Raw genomic sequence first — 19,319 nt, 5'->3', positions numbered from 1 at the left:
AACATTGAATTCCCACCTTGAAAGTTGGTACGCGGTTATAGGAGATTATAACAATGCACCATACCAAATCCCATCACACATTTCATGATGGAACAACTTTATAACTAACGCGGCTCTACATCGACTTTTTGCGTACATCTGTTTTGTGGGAGCGTATAGCACGTAGCCTACCCAAACATAACCAACTTTAATAACGGAATTACCATGCTTAACATTGAATCCCAACTCGAAACTTGATACGTAGTTATAGGACATTATGGCAATTCACCATGCTAAATTTCATCACACATCTAATGATGGAACACCTTTGAAACTATCGCAGTCGAATACCAACTTTTACGCATATCTGTTTTTCGTGAACATAGCATAACATAGTCAATTTTAATAACAGAATTGGCATGCTAAACATTAGATTCTCACCTTGAACGTTGATACGCGGTTGTAGGACATAATAACAATGCACCATACCAAATTTCGTCAGACATTTCATGATGTAACACCTTTAAAACCAACGCAGTTCTATACAGACTTTTGGCTAAATCTGTTTTTCCGTAGCGTAGCACGTACCTATACATAGTCAACTTTAATAACATATTTAGCATGTTAATAACCGACTCCCCACCTTGAAACTCGGTACGCAGTTGTAAGACATTATGACAATGCACCATGTCAAATTTTGTTACGCATTTCATGATTGAACAACTTTAAAACTAACACAGCTCCATACCGACTTTTGCGAGTGCGTAGCACGTACCTATATGCATACTCAACTTTCATAACGGAATTACCGAGCTAAACATTGAATGCGCAACTTGAAGATTGGTTCACAGGTGTAGGGCAGTATGACAATGGAACACATCAAATTTCATCACACATTTCATGATGGAACACCTTTAAAACTAACGCAGTTCTATACCAACTTCGCGTGAATCTGTTTGCGGGAGCGTAGCACGTACCTATGCGTGATCAACTTTAGTGATGGAATTACATATGTGATTAAGTTTCAACACTTTTACAATGATTCGTCTTGCTTCGTATAACACCCCACTCGAGAAAATGCGTCGTAGGATATAGATGAAACTATAGTTATAGCACCACTCATCAAGACCGCTGAAAACAGTACATTTCAACATTTAATAGCAGTAAATTTCTAGTAAAGTACAAGACGTGATGATTTCCGAGTGAGTTAAAAAGTAAGTATTGCAGGTATAGTTTACCTGAAAACCGAATACTCTGAAATAGAAGTAGATGCAGTGTAAATAGTTAATCACTTAATTAAGTTTAGTGCAATCAGATAAAACCTATACTTGAGTAGTACAAAATGCACGAGTACTTCGCTATCGCCTCCATCCACGTAATAAGTGTCTACGGTTTAAGACTGCTTTTACCGATACTCGTCGGTTTCAGTTTTAGATAGAATTCGGAAACCAAATAATTTCATAAACATAAGCTAATTTAATGAATTTACTCGAATGTACTATGCCGCGCTGATAAGATTAATTATAATATACTTATCATGTTACAGCGATTTTTCTAGCGTAGAAATCTTTAAAATGTAGTAAGCAGGCCAAATGAAGATATTCGTTGAGCTGAATAAACATAAAAAATACTCTAGACTACTTTATCGATACTTTACAGTTACAGTTTTAGATAAAATTTGTCCCTTTCACCGATAATTACAACTCCTCGCTATCTAAACATGTTTAGAATATATTATTTGCGATGATACGAACCCGTGAAGTACTCAAGTTGCTTTTCGTAGGATATAGATGAAACTGACAACACTCACCAAGACCAGTGATCCACTGAAAAAAGTACATTGTAGCAGTAAAGTCCTACTAAAGTACAAGAAGTAATGATTTCCCAGTTAGTTAAAAAGTAAGTATTGAGGTATAGTTTGCTCGAAATAGCGAAAAACTCTGAAATAGAAGTAGATGCAGTGTAAATAGGTAATCACTTCATTAAGTATAGCGCAAGCAGGCCAAACCTATACTTAAGTACTGCAAATGTACAAGTACTTCGCTATGTTCTCCCTCCACGTAAAAAGTGACTAGGTTTTAGAGTACTTTATCGGTACTCGACAGTTTCAGTGTTAGATAAAATTTGGTAAGACTTTAAATTTTAAAGTAGTTTGAGCTTACGTTTGTATCCCCTTGACAAGTAACATTATCAGACATGAAAATGATACTATCACCGAATATAGAAGTTAACACGCGTCAATGTGCTTCGGAATTCACGAGAAATTGCTTACTAAGAGAAGTATATTGTTGTATACACAATAGTGGAGAGAATATTTAAAATGTAGTAAGCAGGCCGATGGGTATTCGTTTAGTTGTATAGACATAAAAAAACATTCCCGCGCGCTCTTAAACAAAACACTTCCTAACCCTACCACCTAATACTAAGACGCGCGCGGGAATGTTTTTTTTATGTCTATACAACTAAACGAATACCCATCGGCCTGCTTACTACATTTTAAATATTCTCTCCACTATTGTGTATACAACAATATACTTCTCTTAGTAAGCAATTTCTCGTGAATTCCGAAGCACATTGACGCGTGTTAACTTCTATATTCGGTGATAGTATCATTTTCATGTCTGATAATGTTACTTGTCAAGGGGATACAAACGTAAGCTCAAACTACTTTAAAATTTAAAGTCTTACCAAATTTTATCTAACACTGAAACTGTCGAGTACCGATAAAGTACTCTAAAACCTAGTCACTTTTTACGTGGAGGGAGAACATAGCGAAGTACTTGTACATTTGCAGTACTTAAGTATAGGTTTGGCCTGCTTGCGCTATACTTAATGAAGTGATTACCTATTTACACTGCATCTACTTCTATTTCAGAGTTTTTCGCTATTTCGAGCAAACTATACCTCAATACTTACTTTTTAACTAACTGGGAAATCATTACTTCTTGTACTTTAGTAGGACTTTACTGCTACAATGTACTTTTTTCAGTGGATCACTGGTCTTGGTGAGTGTTGTCAGTTTCATCTATATCCTACGAAAAGCAACTTGAGTACTTCACGGGTTCGTATCATCGCAAATAATATATTCTAAACATGTTTAGATAGCGAGGAGTTGTAATTATCGGTGAAAGGGACAAATTTTATCTAAAACTGTAACTGTAAAGTATCGATAAAGTAGTCTAGAGTATTTTTTATGTTTATTCAGCTCAACGAATATCTTCATTTGGCCTGCTTACTACATTTTAAAGATTTCTACGCTAGAAAAATCGCTGTAACATGATAAGTATATTATAATTAATCTTATCAGCGCGGCATAGTACATTCGAGTAAATTCATTAAATTAGCTTATGTTTATGAAATTATTTGGTTTCCGAATTCTATCTAAAACTGAAACCGACGAGTATCGGTAAAAGCAGTCTTAAACCGTAGACACTTATTACGTGGATGGAGGCGATAGCGAAGTACTCGTGCATTTTGTACTACTCAAGTATAGGTTTTATCTGATTGCACTAAACTTAATTAAGTGATTAACTATTTACACTGCATCTACTTCTATTTCAGAGTATTCGGTTTTCAGGTAAACTATACCTGCAATACTTACTTTGAACAAGTGATTTGTGGTACAGAACTTCAGAATAACGCGAAACAATAACTTCATATTGTTAATTTATTCGCTAAAAGCTTTTCGACTAACTCTCATCAGTAGCGAACGTTAGTGATGGGGTGAATCAAATTCGAAATGTAAGAACTATTTTGTCTGTATGACGTAATAATAACAAAAACAAACAACTAGTAGACGGGCTAGATACGGTAGTGACGCTACTGATGAGAGTTAGTCGAAAAGCTTTTAGCGAATAAATTAACAATATGAAGTTATTGTTTCGCGTTAATACTTACTTTTTAACTCACTCGGAAATCATCACGTCTTGTACTTTACTAGAAATTTACTGCTATTAAATGTTGAAATGTACTGTTTTCAGCGGTCTTGATGAGTGGTGCTATAACTATAGTTTCATCTATATCCTACGACGCATTTTCTCGAGTGGGGTGTTATACGAAGCAAGACGAATCATTGTAAAAGTGTTGAAACTTAATCACATATGTAATTCCATCACTAAAGTTGATCACGCATAGGTACGTGCTACGCTCCCGCAAACAGATTCACGCGAAGTTGGTATAGAACTGCGTTAGTTTTAAAGGTGTTCCATCATGAAATGTGTGATGAAATTTGATGTGTTCCATTGTCATACTGCCCTACACCTGTGAACCAATCTTCAAGTTGCGCATTCAATGTTTAGCTCGGTAATTCCGTTATGAAAGTTGAGTATGCATATAGGTACGTGCTACGCACTCGCAAAAGTCGGTATGGAGCTGTGTTAGTTTTAAAGTTGTTCAATCATGAAATGCGTAACAAAATTTGACATGGTGCATTGTCATAATGTCTTACAACTGCGTACCGAGTTTCAAGGTGGGGAGTCGGTTATTAACATGCTAAATATGTTATTAAAGTTGACTATGTATAGGTACGTGCTACGCTACGGAAAAACAGATTTAGCCAAAAGTCTGTATAGAACTGCGTTGGTTTTAAAGGTGTTACATCATGAAATGTCTGACGAAATTTGGTATGGTGCATTGTTATTATGTCCTACAACCGCGTATCAACGTTCAAGGTGAGAATCTAATGTTTAGCATGCCAATTCTGTTATTAAAATTGACTATGTTATGCTATGTTCACGAAAAACAGATATGCGTAAAAGTTGGTATTCGACTGCGATAGTTTCAAAGGTGTTCCATCATTAGATGTGTGATGAAATTTAGCATGGTGAATTGCCATAATGTCCTATAACTACGTATCAAGTTTCGAGTTGGGATTCAATGTTAAGCATGGTAATTCCGTTATTAAAGTTGGTTATGTTTGGGTAGGCTACGTGCTATACGCTCCCACAAAACAGATGTACGCAAAAAGTCGATGTAGAGCCGCGTTAGTTATAAAGTTGTTCCATCATGAAATGTGTGATGGGATTTGGTATGGTGCATTGTTATAATCTCCTATAACCGCGTACCAACTTTCAAGGTGGGAATTCAATGTTTAACACGGTAATTCTGCTATTAAAATTGACTATGTATAGGGATATGCCATGTTCACGCAAAACAGATATACGTAAAAGTCGGTTTTCGACTGCGTTAGTTTTAAAGGTGTTCCATCATTAGATGTGTGATGAAATTTAGCATGGTGCATTGCCATAATGACCTACAACTACGTATCAAGTTTCGAGTTGGGATTCAATGTTAAGCATGGTAATTCCGTTGTTAAAGTTGACTATGTATAGGTACGTGCTATACGCCCCCACGCAAAACAGATGTACGCAAAAAGTCGATGTAGAACCGCGTTAGTTTTAAAGTTGTTCCATTATGAAATGCGTGAAGAAATTTGGTATGCTGCATAATCACAATGTCCTACAACTACGTACCAAGTTTCAAGGTGAGGAGTCACATATTAGCATGATAATTCTGTTATTAAATCTGACTATGTATATGTACACACTACCGTAAACAGATTTAGGCAAAAGTTGCTATAGAACTGCGTTAGTTTTAAAGTTGTTCCATCATGAAATGTGTGATGAAATTTGGTATGCAGCATAATCACAATGCCCTGGAGCTCATTTAGATACGTTTTTTAATTTAGTTATACATTCTAGTTGTTTTGATGTAAGGAGAAAATCATACGATAACTCGATACAGCTACTTTAACACGCGTTGATGTAACTTTCCTCATTTGTATGCATGCATAGCCTACGCGAAATTGGTTACCGAATTTTTCGATTAGTTTATATTCCGTATTTTATTTAAAACTAAGTCGATTATTAACATGGTAAATCCGTTATTAAAGTTGACTATGTATAGGTACGTGCTACGCTACGGAAAAACAGATTTAGCCAAAAGTCTGTATAGAACTGCGTTGGTTTTAAAGGTGTTACATCATGAAATGTCTGACGAAATTTGGTATGGTGCATTGTTATTATGTCCTACAACCGCGTATCAACGTTCAAGGTGAGAATTTAATGTGTAGCATGCTAATTCTGTTATTAAAATTGACTATGAATGGGTATATGCTATGTTCACGAAAAACAGATATGCGTAAAAGTTGGTATTCGACTGCGATAGTTTCAAAGGTGTTCCATCATTAGATGTGTGATGAAATTTAGCATGGTGAATTGCCATAATGTTCTATAACTACGTATCAAGTTTCGAGTTGGGATTCAATGTTAAGCATGGTAATTCCGTTATTAAAGTTGGCTATGTATGGGTAGGCTACGTGCTATACGCTCCCACAAAACAGATGTACGCAAAAAGTCGATGTAGAGCCGCGTTAGTTTTAAAGTTGTTCCATCATGAAATGTGTGATGGGATTTGGTATGGTGCATTGTTATAATCTCCTATAACCGCGTACCAACTTTCAAGGTGGGAATTCAATGTTTAACACGGTAATTCTGCTATTAAAATTGACTATGTATAGGTATGTGCTATGTTCGCGCAAAACAGATATGCGTAAAAGTAGGTATTCGACTGCGTTAGTTTTAAAGGTGCTCCATCATTAGATGTGTGATGAAATTTAGCATGGTGCATTACCATAATGTCCTACAACTACGTATCAAGTTTCGAGTTGGGATTCAATGTTAAGCATGGTAATTCCGTTGTTAAAGTTGACTATGTACAGGTACGTGCTATACGCCCCCTACGCAAAACAGATGTACGCAAAAAGTCGATGTAGAACCGCGTTAGTTTTAAAGTTGTTCCATTATGAAATGCGTGAGGAAATTTGGTATGCTGCATAATCACAATGTCCTACAACTACGTACCAAGTTTCAAGGTGAGGAGTCACATATTATCATGATAATTCTGTTATTAAATCTGACTGTGTATATGTACACGCTACCGAACACAGACTTAGGCAAAAGTTGCTATAGAACTGCGTTAGTTTTAAAGTTGTTCCATCATGAAATGTGTGATGAAATTTGGTATGCAGCATAATCACAATGCCCTGGAGCTCATTTAGATACGTTTTTTAATTTAGTTATACATTCTAGTTGTTTTGATGTAAGGAGAAAATCATTCGATAACTCGATACAGCTACTTTAACACGCGTTGATGTAACTTTCCTCATTTGTATGCATGCATAGCCTACGCGAAATTGGTTACCGAATTTTTCGATTACTTTATATTCCGTATTTTATTTAAAACTGAAACTGTTAAGTATTACTTAAAGTGTTATAAAATGTGAAAAAGTGTACAAGTAGAATTATTATTATGTCATGAACAAGTAGTTTACAAATTCATACGACTTTTCTTGTTGCGTTCCGGGATATAATGTAATTTTTCGCTCTTTTTTATTTTTTATGTTTTCAATCAAATTAGTATTCATTTTACAAAAAACATCGTGTAAAGATAAAGTACTTGAACACTAAACCCGTAACACAGTGGCGCAATAGCCCAGATCAGTCCAAGCTTAGGAGAGTAGATGACTTCTGCAGTGCCATTCAGTGCTCCACCGCCGATCCAAGATGCTGCATATATGCCAAACATACACGCGGTCAATATCAATCTATTATACTGAGTTTTGGCATCGGTTTCAATAACCTGTCATTGTGCAAATTCCTAATGGTCTTAGTATGAACCGACATGCATTCGACTTGTGGAAAAATGTGTCGCACACTATTTCACCGAGATTACAACCCTTTCACGGTTCGCAACTTGATATATCAACTTCACAGGGTAGTTCGGATTCTCAGGTAGACTTGAATCGTGATCCGGATCTCGGAATATAGTAAAATCCGGGTATGTAGTTTAATTACTCACTCACTACTCTATATGTTGGTGGTGGTCATACCCTGCAAACTTTTTTTTGCTGCGAACGTAGTGTTTCACCTTACATCAGTTGGTTCAATGTATGTACCGGGTTGTGAAAACTGTCGCTGTTTTGACTATGTGTCACAATCAATACTAAATACGAGAATTCGTTACTCGTCGAAACGCCGCAGTCAGACATCGTTAACAGCGATTCCGTGTATGGCAATCTTGAGTTCAATTGCGGTTTTGTGATGTTAACCAAGAGGCTGTGTTTCTGTGGTGTGAAGACTGAATTCATGTTGTTTCCCCGCAAGAGTGCGATGTCTATTTCACACCTAGAGCAATTATAAAACGCATCTTCGAAACTTTTGGTCTAGTTTATCCGCTTGCATTTCGAAACGGACCATCACGACAAGACTCTCAATTTTTTGCATAAATGAATGAATTTGATCAATTATATTTGTCCTTTTGGTTTATTTTTAATAAAATTAGTATACATTATACAAAAACGCCGTGTAAAGGTAAAGTACGAATACAAGTACAAGTTGAGATTTAAAAGTAAGTAGGTGTTTATGTTCGTAGACTAACCCCACTTCTACGTAACGATTTTTCAGTAAGTAGTTATGTTTCAAGGCTACTTTTACTTCTATTTAACGAGTTTTCATACAAATCTGCTTTCTTTAATAACTTTCATCTTTTTCATCAGTGAGCGAAGGTAATACCGGTGTTAACTCCATGGTCAGATGCGAGATAACAGCGACTCAGAGCTCATTTAGATACCTAAGCTACTTTTAAATTAGTACTCGAGTATTGCTGCAATTATACCGCCAGATAGTTATAGCCAGAGGGTTTCGATGCTGAGGTACTTGTACAATGCACATTTTGGAGAGATTAAGTAAAGCAATGATCTCAGATAAATCCATTAATTTAAGGTAGAAGTAGCTATTTACGAATAAAAGTTAGTATTCTAGTTCTATATTTCTGTTTAATACTGAAAATGTCATGAAGTTGAAGCAATCTGAAATCATAAGCACTTTAGTATTAGCTACAGGTACATATACGCGAAAAGCTACTTTAGTATTCTGATGGAGTGCAAATACTTGTTTACTTATCAACTTTGAAGGCTTGCGCAGTTTGTGGTGTGATACGCAAAATTAGTGTGTTCAAATCAGACATGTCGTAAACATAGTGATGTTGCATTAGTCCTAAACACACATGATAGAATATCAAGGAAAAGTATCATCTAACGTATAATGAATGTTATTTATTTCTCGGAAGCACGTCATTATCAAAACATAGTGATCGGAATTATCGCAGAGCAATACCGATTTTGCGTAAATTCCGTTATGCGTCTTACTACGTTACTAGGGATTATGTAGTTAGTTACGAAATTAGGTGTGCTATCTTCCCAATCGGTATGGAACAACATCAAAATCATCACAAAGCAATATCGACAAAATCTGCTTACTTTTATAACTTTATATTTTGTGAAGTAGAGAGTAGTTTAAGGTTATGTTTGTCTAACCTTGGCGAGTGCTATTGTCACACTCGATCACCATCTTCAAATCATGGCTATCTCAATGATGTTGACTAAATTTTCGGCTTCAGAACGTGTTAATTAGACCTAATCGTTTTAACGCTGGGGTTCGCGTACAGGCATCGATAGAGTTTGTATAAATAAAGCCCTGCGAATCGCACGCCTACGGCTATAGTTCGTTCGATTATTTTCACCTTGGGATTCGCGTATATGCTACTAAGCTGTTACGACTTTAGAAAATTCTACAAGACTATTCGGAACGCGCACATGCGAGTGATTTGTTTCCGTAGCTCCGAACTGGAGAATCGCTTGCCTGCGTCTAATGAAAATAAGTCGTAAAATGTGGAGGCTGCAGAGACAGTAACTTGTATACATAAAATCAAGTTTAAAATATGGACGGATGAGTTATCTCTGAGCAATAGAGTAATATAACCGCCTATAGTTTAGTGGGGGTATTGCTATAATGTATATCCAAACAATCGTTGCAGACTCTGAATGTTACCTAGGTCCTTATCACAAAAAATCATGCATCAGAAGCGTAGGGGTTCATATTATCAAGTCGCAGCGCTCAAAATCGCATTTTATAAAGTTAACGCACTAATATTATCAAGACGCATTTCACTAATACAAATATACATAATAGAATATCCAGGAAATACACATAACAGAATAAGTGGGGATCGAGCCTATAACCTACTGCAGTCGCCTAATTCGTCTGTGATGACATCATAAACCGGGCATAGTCCACCGCAAATTATATTATGAGAGAGTTTACATTCTAAATAGCCTGAGGGTGCGTAACAAAAGTAGATCACTACACTACTCACGAACGTCACTATCCGCGAAGTTCAGTATTACAAAACTGAAATTAGCGCAGATTTCTCGCGGTAACTTACCGCTTAGCATCTAGCTGGCGGAGCTGAATCCGCGCCGGAAATTGCAGCTTTTTGAATTTACCCAATTGGGTTATATTTCGTAGGCCCAACTGTTAGTAATATCAAGCGAAATAAGGCAGTGGCGATATATAACGCTTATGAATTGAATTCTCATATAAGGACCAGTAAGTGCGTGGACTGAGTAGGCTACCTCGCCGTTGAAAGCCTGTATGAATATAACGGCGACTTGAGTTATATGTCGGAAGCATGCTATTATAACCTACCGAGGTTGGCAATCTATTGCCAAATAGATTTATTTAATATCCACTTTTTAACTTTGGCTAGCATATAGTGTGGTCGCTTTGTCAATAAGTAATCCGCTGCCGAACGGTAGAATTCAGTCCGATCAGGTGGGCCTATAAATTCGTTGCGAATTACGATCAGCGCCATGTTTCCAAAATGTTATACATGTATTGCTCCAACTGTATCATCCTCATACGAAGTTAACGCTCAATGCACGCGCGATACTTGACGCAGCGGCCTAAAGCAGACAAACTATAATGTACCGTACGCCTGTAATTTTGTTCTCTTCAAAGCAAATACCACAAACAATTAGGGTATTTCCATTTCCCTGTATGTGAAAGATTATCGCAGCTAAATTACAAATCGTTGCTGACCCCACAGCATTATAAACCCTCATTTGATGTCACCTTTTACTGAGATTATCGACTTGGCGAAATCACAAATTAGCGCGTTGATTGCGAAACGTTGTGTTGCGTCTGGAATTACGAGAGTTTACGTGAGTTCAAAGCGCTCCTACGTGAGCTGGCCGCAAAATGTTTTGAAATACCAATTTTTACATTATGCGGTAATCGCATTCGAGAGAGCTCGTTACCGCTGGCGGAGATTCTGATTTACCGCATTGTTTTGTAATGTCCCCCCAGAACTCAAATCAAGAGAATGGCCATCTGAGATGAAATATCCTACCGTTCCTAGACTCATTTTGATTGGTAAATTGGCAATAGCCTACATATAGAAATATTTTGCAGTTTAAATATGTTATATTGGGGATTTTGAAAAAATTTAAAAGTTTGCTTAGTAAGGTCCATCACGGTTACTTCGTCTTGTTTACAAAATCCATTTTCTCCGGTGATATACATAACCATTTTTAAATAGTATATTCATATTGAAATGAACCCGAATATTTTCGGCTGACACTCGTCAGGGGTAATCGTCAGCAACTAGTAGAGAATTGGAAAGAACATTGTATATCAACAATCGTATCACAAAATATGACGTCACCAGCATGAAATTTCGAATGAGAGAGCGTTCAATGTACTATTTTTAGGTGATACACGAACTCCTCTTGTTGACAGAGTTTTGGTTGATGTATTTTGATAAAAGTTGATTCCAAGGCACACAAATGGAATTGTGAACGGCCTCGACCTACGATTCGAAATCGGTCGTCTCGATAATTATTCGCACAAATCGGATTATCCAACAGATGTTTGCCGATGGCAGATGGCCCATGGATGTGATCAGATTAACCGGTGGAGTTAATGAAGGGGGTGTTTTCGAAAAGTTAGGGCAAGTTAAAATGATGATGCATCTTCGGGTAGGCCAATTGTTATTAGTCACTTTGTTGCATGGCGTTATTTCTTGACATCCGATCATCATCGTCGGTATAGTGAGGACTACACGATTCCGAGTTGGTATTTCAATATGGGGCGCAACATTTTCCTCTGCTTTTCGAATCTGTAATGTGGGGCTCTAATTGCAAAGTGCCCTACTATATTAAAATCGAAAAATTAGGTCACATTGAATCGCGAGCAGCGCGAAGAGAATTTCAAGATCCATAAAATCTATAAAGAAGTCGGGAGCCATTTCGTAAATACAAATTGCATGTCTACGGCCGCCAAAACATACTAATTGAATTTCGTGTCCACGGCCGCAGGTTGGCCACCCCTGCTATTGATAAATCCCTTCTTGTTCGGTAGATGCCGGTCACCTCAGGAGTGGTGATACACAGATTACACAGGGCAACACAATTTTTGTTGACTTCAACAAGACAGTTGTTTTCGACCAGCGTTTGGTTTCTGAATTCGGTTTTTCTCTATCACGTCACGTTTTTGGATTAGGGATCCGCCACATTGTCCCAGAGTCTACATAAAAGTAGCCTACCGCTTTAATCTTTTGTGTATGTTGTATAAAACGTTTTAAGAACCACCAGAAAATGAAAGTAACTCAATAGTCTTCAAATAAACATCTGTACTGCTCTATTTGGTTGACTTAAACTGGCATTACTTCTGAAGAACAAATAAAGTGCGAGTTTTAGGGTACAGATTTATGCTAATAACTCTAATTTTAGTGAGTTATGTCGCTTGATACTCGAGCAATACTTAGCTAACATATGTAAGCTCCAATCTACTCAGGTATGTTTCCTCCGTCGCCGTCAAATATCGAGGGGAACGTGCTTATCGCTGACTTTGCCGAAATGCTTGATATTTTAATGCTTGCATATGCTACAGATGCGTTCGCGGAAGCTTCTACGATAGCTTCCGAGCAATTCCGATACAATTCTATGTCCATGCATTCACAAGCGATTTGATGACACCATTTTCAAATGATAAACAAGCATTTCTTTCAAATATAAGAGTGACTCACTGAAACACTTATCTTTGATGAGTTGCAGAATTTATGAACCAACAAATGCACCAGCCATAACTTTTTTGACGACAGGCCAGAGGGTTGCCATACGTCCGGAATTTCCCGGGCATGTCCGGAACTTCACTGTTTTCACTGCGTCCGGGAGGAAAATCCAAAATATGCTCAAATGTCCGGAATTTTGAAGGCTTGAAAAAAGCTCATAATTTTTTCGTAAATGAACATAGACAAGATTGTTTTTGGGCAGATTTATAAAATTTTTCTTCGCGCCTAGCGCGATTTAGTATCGCATATATTCGTTTGGATATCGGAACTACCACCCTCTCAAAAACTGCGATAAAAATATAAAATAGAAATTATTTACAGAAATAAGTCTAATGGTAATCGCAATTACAAGGTAACGGTATATTCATAGAGTCGGTTGAGGCCGTTTGGATGCTTTATTCAAAGATAGTTTGCCTTTATTCTGGGGTTTACGAAGAGGTTGAACGTGATCAGCTTCCAAAATAGGCTGTGAATATAAATCTGGGAAAATAAATCTGCCGACCATTAATTAGTAATCAGCTGGGCATCGCCAAGTTGGAAATGGAGTCGCGACCATAAAAGGTTGGAAACCACCGAATGTGCGGTGTTTATGTAGCTCAGTCGTGCAGGCTGATAAATGATCTCATCGGTGTGACATGATCATGACGTACAATTACGCTACTTGCATTTTCGAATTCGTCATCCTCCACCAGCTCGACCGCTAACTCTGATCATGTGGGCGGAGAGAGGATCAAAATTATATATTAATGTATGGAAGAACCATTATTATTGACATAATTCCACATTACGCGAGGGAGATAGCGTAGTGGTGACGATCAGGTTTCACTAACCGGGCGGCGCCGGTACGATTCGCGCCGGAGGCTTATCTGGTCTCCTCTTTCCCCGCCGTAAAAAGCCCAGAAAAAGATCCGACGACAGAAAGCACTCACATGGAATAGAAAGAAGTATGAAGGGCCGCGGCTTCATAAAATGTCAACATCGAAAAGAACTGTGACGTCGGGCACTATAGGCCTATCTGTTCATTACAACGCATTGTGTCTTATCGCATTGTAGGCTACCTTGTGTGTCTTGTTCAGTTAAAAAAATGTATCCCAACGATAAATTATTATCACTATTTATATTGATTATCGATTATCGAAGTGGATTGGTTCTCCGCACTCTTCTGTAATTCAGTCAAATCATTTACGACCGGATGCATATAGTAATTAGTAAGCCCCCATAAATTGAATCGATTACCGTACTGTGGGCCGATCAGTGTTTATTTGTGCGGGAGTGAGGTGAAAAAATGTGGCTTCGGCCGTGGTTACAACTTACAACACACAACCACATACTCCTAAACCGGATCGTGACCACCTCTAGTCGATAGACAAGGCTTTGCTGGTGTGACGTCATATTGATCGAAATGTGCTCATAACTCATTTAAAATCCGCTAATGGGCGCTAAAGAGCGTCCAGAATTTGGGTCACAAAAATATGGTAACCTTAAGGAATTCTTGCTTTAAGGTGACAATTCTTTACCAAATATTTCTGTCAAACCAAAATTTATGCATGGGACTGGAAAATATTTATTTCTCTCTCAACTAGGGGCTCTTGTAAAATATTGCGATCAACAGATTCAAGGTCGAATCTCGGAGGCCCGTTCCTCATAACCCAGTGCTTTTTTTTAATGCCCTCAGTGTCTTATCACACAGAAAACGCAATATTTCAAAGTAATTATACATATGATCCAGTCGAGCTTTAATATTGCAACAATTCAATGTTTCTCTATTTCTTACGAAGACTAACTGAGTGTGCAATTCTTACTGCACCGTAGAGGTTTCCACACTTATGATCCTTTTAAGCTGAAAATGGACATTTGCCATTCACCTGAGTTGTAAGTTGGAATTTCAAATACCTCCGTTACTCCATCGTATCAGTATCATGCCGATGCCAGTATCACGGCAATACACAAAGCTACTGAAAGTAGACCTACGATGAAACAAAGGCTGTTTCTCCGGATCCAAAGTTAGATACCTTGTCGTCCTTACCAATCAATCCTTTTTAACTTCGTAAGGATGATGAAAGCTCCGAGGATTTATATTCCAAGTCAGGCCATTACCTTGCCCTGATGGACTACTCTAATTTCTGCATCATCTATAATTCATGAATCGTCAACATTACGCCTGCTATCTCTAAGATCGTCATCTTTATCAAAATCTTCAAGCGTATATGATTTGAGTGACACTGGATCAGTTGAATGAGGCATTGGGTGTATAGCTGACAGTAAATGTATGTATTGTTTACTTTTCTTACTATATCCCGCAGTTTGCATCAACGATGTGCGTAAAATTTCATTGGATGATTACATCGTATGACCGAGAAAGGACTAATGCAGTGGTTCTCAACCTTTTCGACTTCGCGGACCCCTTTTGACCGTCACGGAACCTCGCGGACCCCCTCAAGTTTCAGTTCAATTTTAGCTCTCTATCGTGCAACCTTCATCCATCCTGTGCAAATATGAACTGTAGGCTTATGATAAACAGCAAAATATTAATTTTTCTTGAAAATAATTTCATACTATTTATGTAGAAGTTGGTAGACTTTTATTATTTCAAAGCTAATTTTGCTGCTGTATTTCTTGAAGTACGTAGTCGTGTCTTGAAAATCCGCGTCTTCGTTTTGACATGAACGAGGAGTGCCGAAAATTATTTCCGCAAATATAGATGGAGGCTAATGCAATATTAACGCACAACGCTTCCGACGATACTTTTGGTGTGATCGCAACATTTATGACACCAAAATGAAGAAAAATATATTATATGAACATATCACGCCCAGTATCTAGCTCAGGGACAGGCAACATACGGACCGCGGGCCGGGTTCGGCCAGCAGAGAGTTTCCACCGTCAAATTTTATGCCCCAAAGAATGGATCCAAGTTTTCCAACCTGAGAAAGACTGTCATGAAACGACTTGTTATGTTCGGTTTACATATATATTTTCGAGCAAACATTTTCGACCACCAACAATTAAACATTAACAAGACAAGGTTGCATACCAATATAAATGGTGATATGAATTTCAGCGTTGGAGTGTAATGCTTTGATAGCAACGAAAGACTCCTTGGTCATCAAAAAACAGCCTCGTCGATAGGGCATCCGCAATAACAATGCGTCAAATCTGATAGCCGAGCTACATAACTTCAATATTGCAGCAAACAATACGTTCATATTGTCAAATTTATTCCACTGGAAGCTTTTCGACTGGCTTCGAAATCTTTACTACCAGCAACGCGTAAGAGAGCCAGTCGAAAAGCTTCCAGTGGAATAAATATGACAATATGAACGTATTGTTGCTGCAATATAAATATACTATGCAATTGTATATTGAAGTACTGTATTCCAAGAAGCTGTTCAAATAGTGGTTATGTTATATTACGGGGTAAAATGGATTTCGTTGCGAGGTTTCAATCCCTGCATTGGGACAAATTAGGAAATAGTTCGGATTTTTTTTATTTCAAACGACTGTTTACTAATGTGATGAGACTGACACCTTCAAATCAAGAAGGTTTCGCAAACATTACGAAGTCACCCTGATTGACGTTACTATCTCCATATTTTTATTTTTTCCACAATCTCCACTAAACGTCTCTTAACAGCAATATGTTTGTATCAGCAGGTTATTGGAAAATTGGCAAGGAATATGAATTTCCACACTACGATAGTTCATGTCAGACGATTATTATGATGATATGATTCATGAGGTTTTAGTAGTTGTGGTGTGAAACTGCCTCATGCTTTCTCAAATTAAAAAAATTATATTAAAATGAGGTTATCAACCATTTTGAAAGTTAAAGGCCTCGCGGAACCCCTGAAATTGCTTCGCGGAACCCCGGTTGAGAAGCGCTGGACTAATGTATCTGCCTGGATCGCTACATGTACCTTTTGGCCTAATAATTAAATTGATCCCTTTGGTATAAAACTTGATATATGATTAACGTGTGAATTTATATATGGTATGGGAAAGCTATATTGCTAAATTCGTGAAAATCTGCATATTTTTGGTACACGTTGTAGAGCTGAAACTGAACGTGATAGGAGAAAACTAGCGGGATTTTTTGGAATCAGCATACCAAATTTAGCCTGAATCAGGTGCAAAATCGAAGTCAACTAATTTTCTTTTAAAATTGTTTCCCAGTATTATGGTTTGATATTGAAGACTGTTGTCAAGTTGTCGCGAGTTGTTGCGTTGCGCGACTAACTACCGAGGTGTCTGTGCATTGCTGATATTGTCTTTTCAAATAAAATGAGACCATTTACTAACTAGATTTGGGACGATTCCTGGTCGAATATCTTTCAGATCTTTGACGGTACGAACGACGTCAATTTTGTCTTCCGCCTCCAGTCTTGCTATTATGTTCGCAACTGCTATGAAGATGCCCGTTCTTTTCAAACCGTCGCTAAAATTTGTAATATGAGAACTTATATATGTATAGCATATGACTTCTGCTTAGACCAAACAGAAGAATTTTCCTTGCATATTACAAGAATAATCTCACAGGACGGTTTTTGATAGACAATTTAGGAATGTCAATGAACACGTGTTTGTTCTAAATGATATTGGCTTTATTCATAAAGTTATGGATGAATATTCTGTAGCATACGAGATCAGCAGTATAGTAGGCCAATAGATGATATGAGATTTATATCCTGGCACAATGTACACTCACGTGCAATGGACCAATACCGTTGCTTCCTTTGCATAGCTACTAGTAACGGTGCGATTGATGAAGTCGATCAGCAGTTCAGAATGCTCGGGGTCTTGGTCAATTTCCCAGTGCAGGAATTGAAAATGTTTGATTGTCTAGGATACATTTGACAATTATTTTCAAGATATACGGCATTTTCATTCCCCTGACGATATAAGCTACACTTCGAATATACCATAGTTTTACTATAGCCTACAGCAGTGGTTCTCAACCGGGGCTCCGCGAAGAAATATCAGGGGATCCGCGAAATCTTTAAATTTAGAAAATGTATGATAACCTAATTTCTATTTTTTTTAGTTAGAGAAATCACGACGCAGACTGCTAAAACTTGAGGACTAACGTAAACAGAATGACCGTCTGAGATGAAATATTCTACTGTGCAAACTCATTTTATTCTCCAAATTTCCAACGGCGTACTGATACAAGCACATTGCTGTTTAGGGAGGTTTTGTTGAGGTTTCGGAATAAATCCGCTTGCAAAAAAAATACACTTCCCCTTGTGATATACATCACCGCTATTCCAGAATAAGTTCAAGATGAGTTGTTACATAGAAATGAATAGGCTGGACGTTATAACAATAAAATGATGATGGTGATATTGGTGCCAAGTATGTTGCGATCAGACCCATGAGTGTCGTCGGAAGCGTCGTGCGTTAGTACATTCGCCACCAGCTATATTTGTATAAGTTAATGGATTTTAAGCACGCGTTCATGTCAACTCGACGGCGCGGAATATCGAGACACGACAGTGTGTATCAAAAAACGCAGCGACAGCATACGCTTTAAAATAATAAACGTCTTCCCAATTACACATAAAAGTATGATGTAAGTTTCGAAAAGCGTCATTTTGTTGCCATTTGTCGCTGGCCCACAGTTAATATTTGCACATGACAGATGACGGTTGCACGGTAATAGAGCTAAATTCGAACTGAAACTCTGGTGGTCGGCAGGGGTCGGTGACGGTCCAGAGGACCAACCACTTGCCCCCACTTGCGAACCACTTGCGTTTTCAAGTTCTTTTGTTAGACAATATCAACATAATCTGATGTTGTCTCAAACGTTTTATTAGTTTGATTGGTTGTTAACGTGGTAGAAATTATATGACACGTAATACACATTGGGTCGAAGTCCGGTAACTTAACATGAATGTATTTCAAACGAAGCTATCGATGTTATATACCGTTCATGTGAGGTTGTGGGTCGCAACACTAAACATTATCATCCTTCATGATGCAAGCAAGTCTTATTCTGACGATTAAGTTTTTTAACTGCCAATTACAAGTGTAGTTAATAACCCTAGCCAGCGTGACGGGAGTGTTTAACGGGGAATTGGTGATACAAAAGTACGCCTAATTCATTTTACATGGATTATAATAGACCACTGCATTCAGCGAACATGGTAAAACAACCTCGACATATCACTCGCGAAGCGCGAAGAAGAATTTCGATATTTGACAGGTTTTCTCGAGTGTTAACTGAGAATTCGCATTGAATATATATATATATATAGAACTGTGGTGTCATTTGTCTTCAGCTCTCCCCCCCTATATCTGCCTGAACCCATCGACCCTGTATCGCACTCTTGGCTTTTCCGCTCCTTTCGAGCTCAGGTTAAGAACCACTGCTG

At 37.8% G+C, this 19,319-nt stretch overlaps 2 protein-coding genes across 2 annotated transcripts in view; both read right to left on the bottom strand.

Annotated features, from left to right (window-relative positions):
* LOC145437976 (uncharacterized) overlaps positions 1-19,319 on the bottom strand; it is a 574,293-nt gene that overhangs the window by 341,452 nt on the left and 213,522 nt on the right. The gene's annotated exons all lie outside the window — the stretch shown is intronic.
* LOC145437898 (receptor-type tyrosine-protein phosphatase epsilon-like) overlaps positions 1-19,319 on the bottom strand; it is a 30,079-nt gene that overhangs the window by 9,712 nt on the left and 1,048 nt on the right. The window contains exons 3-4 of the mRNA XM_080315285.1: positions 17,654-17,787; positions 17,248-17,383 (exon numbers count right to left, since the gene is read on the bottom strand). Of these exons, the coding sequence (XP_080171411.1) occupies positions 17,248-17,383; positions 17,654-17,787 (270 nt within the window). The remainder of the gene's footprint in view (positions 1-17,247; positions 17,384-17,653; positions 17,788-19,319) is intronic.

The sequence above is a fragment of the Botryllus schlosseri genome, chromosome 4, assembly GCF_051294905.1.
Source record: "Botryllus schlosseri isolate E-star chromosome 4, Bs_hap1, whole genome shotgun sequence".
Taxonomy (NCBI): domain Eukaryota; kingdom Metazoa; phylum Chordata; class Ascidiacea; order Stolidobranchia; family Styelidae; genus Botryllus; species Botryllus schlosseri.
This window is presented reverse-complemented; position numbering and strand designations above follow the sequence as displayed.